At 41.3% G+C, this 9,998-nt stretch overlaps 1 protein-coding gene across 1 annotated transcript in view; it reads left to right on the forward strand.

Annotated features, from left to right (window-relative positions):
• The first annotated feature begins 7,025 nt into the window (after window positions 1–7,025).
• The window catches only part of LOC138049550 (peptidyl-prolyl cis-trans isomerase FKBP2-like), a 5,131-nt gene continuing 2,158 nt past the window's right edge, over window positions 7,026–9,998 (forward strand). Inside the window, exons 1-2 of the mRNA XM_068895869.1 lie at window positions 7,026–7,412; window positions 9,704–9,974. Of these exons, the coding sequence (XP_068751970.1) occupies window positions 7,210–7,412; window positions 9,704–9,974 (474 nt within the window). The 5' untranslated portion in view covers window positions 7,026–7,209. The remainder of the gene's footprint in view (window positions 7,413–9,703; window positions 9,975–9,998) is intronic.

Below are 9,998 nucleotides of genomic sequence, written 5' to 3' on the forward strand. Positions count from 1 at the left end.
AACACCGGCGCGAGTTCACCCAGGTTGCTGCACCGGAGCGAAAATTTCGTTCCGGCGCAAAATCTCGCAACGGTATCATGTAAACGAAGAACGACCACTCGTTCCGGTGTGAAATCGGCCTCCCCGTGGGAGAAAACTCACACCGGAGCGAGTTTCACACCGAGGTGACTTCTTGATCACGTACCGGCGTGAATCCAAAATGCAAATATGGCGTCTATCAGGGAAAGTACGCATGCGCTACCCATTCCAGCCCACTCGCCCACCAGGAGGCCGATTTCACACCGGAACGAGTGGTCGTTCCTCGTTAACATGATACCGTTGCGAGATTTCGCGCCGGAACGAAATTTGCACTCCGGTGCAGCAACCGGAGTGAACTCGCGCCGGTGTGAGTCGCCCCAGCCAGGAGCTCATCAATGATGGGCTCCTGCCCCAGCATAACATTTTTTCGATGGTATCTTGTAAACAAATACAGAGCTAAGAGAGGGAACCGGAGTAAACTCGCGCCGGTGGGAAAGTCGCCCCAGTATCATGTAAACACCCCCAGACACTGGTGGTAAGGCGCCCGTCTGGTTCTCTGGAGACTGACATGTCGAGAAAGGCGATCTTGTCAGTGGGTTATCGACTGTTGAAATTCATGGGGAAAGCAGTCAACATGTCTGCGATTCAGGATGGTGAAGGACTGGAGTGTTATCAACGCGGCAACGTTTCCAGATCTTATGCTTGTAGGTTGTCGATTCAATTGCTTGTTCTTCAAATACTTCCATTTAGCGGTCAGCACTAAAAGTATGTCGAATGATCTAAATACGAAGTCGAAGAGGTCCGTAATCTAAGCGCGCAGGTGTTCGAGTCGCGCGGTCAGCAAGGCATGGGCTATTCACTATCTTTCGTCGGAGGCCTTGTACGTGCAGTGCTTTCGATAGAAACGGTGGTAAATAAGGACCCCACGTCGAATGATCTCGTCACGGTGGTTTTGGAACTTTTCACTGCTGATGCTGGAAGCGAAGTAGGTTGAGTTGGTCGCCGTGAAATTCGAGTTACCAGTTAAGGGCGATAAGGTGTTAGTTAAGAAAGCAGACAAGTCGTAAGCGAATGTTTTTGGGCTGGACACAATATGCCTCAACGGTATGTTGGCGTTGCGGATGTTAGATAAACTGTAGACCCTAGGAAACTAAGCGATCTGCAACTTAAGTGACGAAATCGTGAGAGAAACGATTGTACGTTTTATCATTTAGCAGAAGCTCATAACCTTGAATTAAAGGAGTTTTTTGCCTTCCAAAATGTACATAAGCATTGTTTACAGTTTTTCTTGGGACTTACAATGGGCCCAAGAGAAAATAAAAAGCAATGCTTATTCAAAGTTTTGGAGGGCAAACAAAGAGTGTTGTGGTACTTTGAAAGTGGCCTAATCCGCAAGTCATGCCACATGACATTATGGAGTTTAAGAGACCACGACGGCTACGGCGACGAAAACATCACTTCAAAATATACGTTTGAGCTATTTCATGCAAGTATTTCATGATTACTCCATCTTGTTTATAGTATGCAATATGGGCAAAGAGTTTTTAAGACTGGAATGGTAAGGACGGATTTGAAGTAAAGAGTGAGACTGAAGTTTGTCCACGTTGTCGTCAAAACCTTAAATTTGGTCATTTCACATAGTAGTTTTGACGAGTACGGGACAGAAATGTTCAAAAATGCGTGCTGCACGTACAGCACGATCATTGTGGTTCTTTTAGCCAATAGTATTACTACTTTTTAGCGTTGTCGTTGCCGTACTTGTCGTCGTTTCTTAAACTCCCATTCCTAGGCCTCAAAGTCGTGACACCTTTTTTACTCGCCGTGTAAAGAGTTATTTATTGGAACGACTTTAAGCTTGCAACCCGCGAGGGAATGAATCTTTCGTTTGCTTTCGAAAACCTTATCAACAAATGTATAGGGTATGTTACTGGCTTGTTCCTCAAGGATGTGTGCTCCTTTGCCACACCCGAGAGATCACGCAGAATTACGTTCTCTCAGTCCTCCTCTCTTGAAATTGAATCATTCAATGTGGTAACACGCCCTAAGAATAGTTGTAGTCAGCACTGAGATTACGCAATGACAATAGCAATGAGAACGTGGTCTCAAAATGTAAATTCGCGTCATTATAATCACTTGTCGACCATCCAAGGCCTTTTAATATGACAAAAGTGTACCATTCACTCATCGGCAAAAGTGCTACTGGTGGGAACGGCGCTCAAGGTAGGAGAGAAAAATAAATTTATCCTGGCGCTCTTACGTTCTCAGCATAAGTTTCCATTTTGTTATTTTACGTTGTTGCTGGTTGTGCACGGAACTGCAAAGATATGTACTAAAATGTAAAGCGCCTGTGCAAAGCTGTTGTTTTTGCTCGTAAAATGTACAGTTTTTATGAGTTGCGGCTGTCGTTGCCTAAATCACCCAGTGCTGACATTTTCATGACGCACGCCAGTGCGTGCAACAAAGACTGAAAACTTTGAATTGTTCTCTTTAATTCAGTTCAGTTCATTCACACTTCCTCATATTGCGCAGGTTAGAAAATAGCAATTTAACGGTAGAAAATATTACGAAAGGGAGAGACAAAGTAAATTTCTTCAAATTGAAGTTGGCGGTGGTCAGAGGAGCATAGCTTTCGAGACCAACGCGTGTATAGATTCCTTTACTAAAGTATGTCAAAAGCCAAGGCAGTGCCTTATATAAAATAATTTTATAGCTGTATGCGTTACAGCATACTTGTTTTGTATTTAGAATTAACACTGGGTGAAACCAAAAATCTGGACATCCTGTGGCCGGTTGCGCGAAGCCTGGTTAGCGCTAACCGTTGGTTAAGAGGTATTAAAACCCATAGGTTTCCATGGTATTTAACGTTGGTTGGCACTAACCATGCTTCGAGCAACCTGGGCCTGTGGTCTAAGAGGCCAAGTACGACTAGTGCTATGTATAAAAACCGCTGCCGGTATAATGCTATGCATACACAAAAGGTTAATAGTGGGTGGATTACTTTGTCCATGTAAATGTTAATGAACAAGTTATTAATGCAATAGCCGGGCTCAATAGAGCGGTTTTCAATCGCGTGTCGTAAAACCCATGAGGGTATGATTGCGTAGCTCCAGTATGAACTCGCAATTGATCATCGCCTAGTTGGCTAGATAGAGATCAACGCTAAGTCTTCTTTACAATTGCTATGATAATCTTTCGCTTGGAAAATGGTTAAGTTTAGTCTGAAGCCCTGTCCACACGTATTCGGATATTTTTGAATTCGCAACGTTTCCACGTAGCTTATTCAAATAGAATTTGCCCGTCCACTCGTATCCGAAACGTATCCGGATTCACTCTAGTATTCAGGACTCCTCTAGGAAACAGAGGTAATTAAGCATGCACCATGGAGCCCTCGGCAGCCATCTTGAGAATTGATTTCACGGTAAGGAACTGGGCACGATCTTGTTACGTCATCCGATGAAAAAAAAAAAAATTCGGATTTGGTGTCCACACGGTTCCGGATTCATAGCGGATTAAAAAAATATCCACTCTGGAGAGCTTATTCAAAAAATTCCGGATTCGCCAGCGAATACACCGGATACGTGTGGACGGAAGGCGTATCCGGAAAGAAAAACTGGTGGATTCAAAAATATCCGGATATATACCTGTGGACGGGGCCTCTACCTATCGTAAATAAGCAAATAAACATCTAAAATCTTGCTTGACATAATGTATAACGAGGACCCGGTTGCTCCAAATCCGATTAACACTAATCCCAGATTAAAGTTTAACCAAGGAGTTTATTTCAACGCCGATTTTGCGCAAAACTTTACATTAAAAAGTTGAAAACGTGAAACAAAAGTTTTCGTTAATCCTGGATTAAGTTAACTCTTTTTCTCTTTTGGAATTTCCAGGAATTTCCTGGCAAAAGTCAGTCATCACAAAAAAATGTTTTTTTTCTCAAAAAGTATTTTCAGTTAGGAGGAAAAAAATACATCATTTTAAAGCTATGAAAATAAGCTTTCCAAAAACATATAACTTTTATACATAGAACTACAATATTTTATGAAAACGAAAGTTGAAAAAAAAAAATTTAACAAAAATAACATTAAAATGGTCTAAAATCAGCTTTCCACACAAATTTGGCCATTTCAAGGTCAATTACGAATTTTTTGATGACCGACAAAAATGTTCCTCATTTTATCAGCTTTCTTGGCTATAAATTTGACCGAAAACTGATGAGGCACGAATATTTTTGGATTTTTTTGAGATAATCGGATTAGCGATCAATGCGTAATCTGATAAAGTGATGACATTCGAACAACTGGGCCCAGGATTTGATTTGGGTGGCTGCTTTTAATCATACGAAGCTTCCTAAGCAAACGTAACCTAAGAAATCTCAGTAACATTGTAGTCATTAAGAAACTAATTAACAACAAGTTGAAGAATCTGCGTCTGTTTCTTGTGGTTTTTCTGGCGTCGACTGTACGATTGTGAAAACCTTCCCCACGGACAAGACACGCAAGATGACCTTCGAAAGCGCTGGCAAGAGACGGGACTCTACGTAAGAGCATAAGAAATTTTCTTTTTTTCTGTGGAACAATTTGGGGAAAGACCATCGAAGAACAGATTAAGGCTTGCAAGAGGAAAGCAGCTCTCTGGAAAGCTATCTCTAACTTCCCCGAAGTCTTGGGACTTAACGTCAATAATTCTTGGATTTTACTCACGCGTTCAGCCGTACGTTTGTTAACCCAAAATGAAGTTTGCATCAGGAATGAAGCTAAATTCTTGAAGGAATAGTTTGGGACGCCAACTTGGTTGCCAGGATGTCCAGCGAGAATAGAGAATACCACTGTGAACAATCAGGTAAGCGTTCCACTTTAGAGTCGCGTAAATGTCAATGGCACGAGGGAATTTTACATCTGACTCGAGAGTCGTGCGTCAGCCTGTGAGCGCCGAACATTTGACGTACGCAAACTCAGTGGCGTATGATTATTAATACCTTTTGTTAGAACAAAATACGCAATTAACTTCAAGTTATAGGGAGATTCACGTGGGCCAGCAACGGGAGTCATCCTGTCCGGCTGCTTTTCGTGGCTAAATATCCACCACTAGCTACCTCCACTTCGGCGAATAGTTGTTAACTGATACGAAACAAGTTTTTTCTGTTTTTGGAAAAATGCAAAATTCACTCCGACGTTTGCCGCGTGCTCTAAACGAGATGCTATTCTCTAATCAGGGGCACCTAACGATAATATAGTTCAAAACCACTTAAACATAGCATTGTTAAACGTATTTTAGTATTTATAAGGTAGATATAGGCATATTTTTATCCCCTAAAAATTTTTCATCTGTTCGGATTTCCTAGCTGAAAGTCTAGTGATCCGAAAATTAAAAGGATCAAAAGTTACCTTTTCGAAATTTTCATCCAGAAAAAAAGGCTCCCGAAAATTCTAGGTGACCTTTTTAGGGTAAAAATCCGTTAAACATGGGCAATTATACCACTTTTTAGATGTTCGAAACTCCCAGGACAGGCAGGCAAGCAAAAAATTTTACAAAAATGTTGCGAAAATTCTAGATCTCAAATCGTCTTCCGAACAGATATTTTCCGAAAAGTGACGTTGGGTGCCCCTGTGTAGTGTGTCTGTGACTACTTTTCACGTTTCTTGTCCAAGTATGGGTAAAAGACACTAAAAATCGTTCACACCAAATAGAGGGGTTAAAAAACGGATTTTGTCGCAGATTCACTAATTGGAAATCCATGCATGTCGGGTACAGATTTCAATTAACAAAATCCGTCGCAAAATCCGTTTTCGGATTTTGTGTTCGATTGGAAATCCGAAGATCCAATTTTTAAGATCTAAATCCAGATTTCCCAATCGAACGCACCCTAAAAGTACCCACGAGTGACCACGACTGACCACACGTAACTCGTGGTCAGTGGTCACTTAGTCACTTAAGCCCGGTTTACACTACAGATAATTTTTGGCACGGCTCCTGTGAAATTGGCACGGGTGCCAAAAAAGAGCACAGCAAACTTTGTTTACACTACACCATTTTTACCGTACCAAATTTTTTTGGGCCCACGTAACTTCTCATGGAGCCATGCGCAGTTCAACTATAATGAAGAAAGTCCACGTGATTTTGTTGGATAATGTGCCGCCATCTTGAAATGTACTTAAAAAAACCGCTAGCCTATATGAATTAAGGCTCAAATTTGGCCTTGTTCTATTCGAACGATTTTACTCGTCAATGCGGGGCGGTTTAGGAGTCAGTGGGTTTACTAATAAAATTGTCCCCTTTTCGCGTTGTCGTCGAACTCCCTGATGCTTTAAGTAATACGTCTTGCAAAGCGCAGTAAAGCGGTTAATTCGCCTAGAGGTATCGTCCCTCTAATGCACGTGGAAATCAACGAGAGCTCTTAAAATTTTGGCCCAAGTTTTTCCAAGAGATATTGCGGGTTTTGTAGTTCGTCCTTCTTTACATTGCACGAATATACCGACAGACGCGTTATTCATCTGATATTGTCATGCGTCTGCACTGTGGACGGGCCGTTAAGCAAGGTATCGATCATGCATAAATAATGTCGGCGTGAACGTTGCCTTATATTAAGCAAAGTTAAACCATCATTGGAGAGTTAAAAATACAATTTTCTAAAATTATCTCTGGCGTCCTAAAGTGAGAAGTCCGTCAGTACTCGAGCAAAACTCTTTTTTAGAAATGTCGTAACATCCTGAGATATTTCACAAAGTGGTAAATCCGAGCTTTTTGGTCAGATTGAGAAGGTATTACTCGAAATATAGGTTTTCGACGAGATTTAAAATATATGGTTTAAATTTGCTATGGTATTAAGGGGAACAGTTATGTAACAGCAGGTCTAGTTTCAAAGTTCTTTTAAATACATTTTGCAAATGGAAAAAATCTTGTCGAACGTTGACAATAAACAATGGAGTCTCGTCACTTGGAAACAAGCTGGTTTGCGGAATGAATGTTTCACTTTGTCAACGTTCTTGTGAATTTTTAATTTTTTCCACGTTATCGCTTTTGTGAGCCTGATCCTACGTGGACATCAAATTCCCTATTATAAGTATCGGTCGCCAGCAAATCTGGGTTTCAGTTCAGTTGCCTCTGCATCTCGAGTGAAGTAGAGCCCTTCGCTTCCCTCCATCGAGGAGACCAACTTTTTATCTGGGAAAGGAACAAAAAACACTGAGAATGGATTTTACGTGGTTGACTGGCTTTGCAATCTTATTCGCTTGTGTTTCTTTCAGTCAAGCCGGCGAACAAGACCGAGATCATCTTTCTGTGGGAATTATGATCAAGCCCCAGCACTGCCCGAGAGAAAGCAAAGACGGAGATGTGTTATTGGTTAGATACAACAACACTCTTATCGATCAAACGCAAGTCTTGCCTGTAAGGTGGGTAAAAAATATTTTTTTTAATGTCACTTTGTTCTCCGGCTAAACGTTGTAATTTTAAAGAGATTAAAGATTGCGATTGCGGCAAACGGCGAACGTCGGCCGAAATGTCCGTTTTGCTCATAATCAAAGAAACTTGTTTGATTTTGACTAATTTTTTTGCCTGTTATAGCTTCAGATATCGAACAACTTCTTTAAGAGACAAAAGTGAGACAAAGTGAATTCTAATGCTCTTATGAGAAACATGCCGATTCACGTAAAACCGATGTTTATTCTCACAGTTGTTGTGGCGATGCTGGACGCGCAAACAACATACTTACAACATTGGCCAATTTGCAACATTGATCGAACGAATCCTCCAACTTGAAATGCGAAAGGATTGCAACAAAATTGGCCAAAAGGTTTCGGAATGTTAAGTCGGTTGTTTGCACTCTTAATTGAACTTAGATTTCTGCAACATTCGGGTGACTTTTGTCCTTTAACTGCGATATATTTTTAAGCCACAGATTTGCGAAAAATCGAAATCGTTGATTGAAGGTTCTATTCCGTGAGTAGCAACTCGTTCGATGCATATGAAGGAAAACAATCAAAACAAGAGAAAAATGTGGGAAAAAGGGTTTCGAATTGAGACTTCATTGCAACATAGCTAACAGTTTTACGCTCTATTAAATCTGGGATTTTGAATGCCATCTTGCGTGGCAAATTTCCGGCAAACTTGAATACTTTAGATGCAGTGGTAAATGCCTGACAAGCGCGGAAATACCATTTCGATTGGAGATTAAAACACAGGATTTTCTCAAGTGTGTACCGAACTATCGGAAACCAAACCGAGACAACCACGCATGCGGGCACAGAATGTCCTTGCGCATAGCTAACGAGCCACGTGTGCGTTTTTGCATCTTGCATTTCGCAGTATTTAACAGTTTTTAACGAAGAAGTTCATAATCGTACAATTTTTCCTCTCGAAGAGTTCAGATGAAACGATGCTTGGGCGTAAAAAATACTCTTTTCCTTTGCCAACGTATTTTCACTTATCCACGAAGCAAAATGAGCAATTGTAGGGGACTACGAGTGCACTACGATAAATCTTCCATTCTGTTTCTAATAATAATCGTTTTGCTGAATAGTAAGCGCCCGTTTTACATTCGGAAGGAATTGGGAAATTTTCTGTGATACTGAAACCTTTTGATTATTTTATCTCACGAACGTTTAGTTTATCGTTATTTCCTACCCATCAACTAGTATGATGAACTTCAGTCGACTATATTTCGCGCGGGGACACTAATTGGGGACACCGCTGTACAGAAATCAAATCAAATGCAATCAACATATATCAAATCATAGGTTGGTTTATGAGGAGAAGGGAAAACAGGAATACCCGGGAAAAAACCTCCCGGAGAAGAGTAAAGAACCAACAAACTCAACTCACATATGATGCTGTGTTTGGGAATCGCAACCGGGCCATATTGGTGGGAGGCGATTACTCTCACCACTGTACCCGAATACCTGCTTCCGTAGTAACCATCATGATGTTTTTTCTTTCAACATGAAATTGAGCTCCACACTGACTCTCTTCACCCAGGTGTACAAAACGGGTACCAACAACACATACTGCAAAAGACTGGTCACAGGGATTAGCAATACCCTTACTGACACGAGTGCAAATCTTAGCATCAAAACTTCCTTTGTACTCAATATACGATACAGAGAACCGTTCAGCTTCAAACAATTCTGGACTTAACAATACAGACCTTATTCCAAAATGGCCGTCATTTAAATATTCTTTTGTTTTTGTTCAAATTAGCCCTTGATGCCTCGTTCTTGAACTGAAAATTCAAAAGAATATTTTGCCTTGAACGAGGCATCAAGGTCTAATTTGAATGAAAACAAAAGAATATCTAAATAGCGGCCATTTTGGAATAAGGTTTATATCCTTGGTTGTGATGAAGGCACTCATTGAAGACGCTGTACAGCAATCAAATAAAAACAAATCAACACACATCAAATCATGGGTTGGTTTTTGAGGAGAAGGGAAATCCGGAGTACCCGTCAAAAAACCTCTCTGAGCGCGCAGAGTAGGTTACCAACAAACTCAACCCACATATGACGCCAAGTCCGGGAACTGAAACCGGATAGCTTTGGTGGGAGGCTGTTGCTCTCACCACTAACACTACGCCGTCCCTGCTCGTAATACTAGGAGTAACAATAAAAACTAATGCAATTCCTTACAAACCGCAGCAACAACTTCAACAAAAGGCATCTAAAATTCCTTCTTTTCTTTTGTTTCTCAGTGAATTTGAATTCACATTAGGTGAGGGTCAAGTCATTGCCGGGTGGGACCTGGGTCTTAGGGACATGTGCGTTGGAGAACTCAGGGAGCTTGTGGTTCCCTCCCAGTACGGATACGGCGAATTCCCTGTCGGCGACAAGATCCCCCCTCGAGCGCTGTTACTTTTTTACGTCGAGCTCTTGAAAATCAGTGACCCTGGTGAGGAAGGTGGCAAACCAAACATGTTCAGAGAGATTGATGTCGATGGAGATGGGATGATTTCACACTCGGAGGTAATTAAAAGATTTGTGAATTTT

This window comes from Montipora capricornis, chromosome 5 (assembly GCF_036669925.1).
Source record: "Montipora capricornis isolate CH-2021 chromosome 5, ASM3666992v2, whole genome shotgun sequence".
Lineage (NCBI taxonomy): Eukaryota > Metazoa > Cnidaria > Anthozoa > Scleractinia > Acroporidae > Montipora > Montipora capricornis.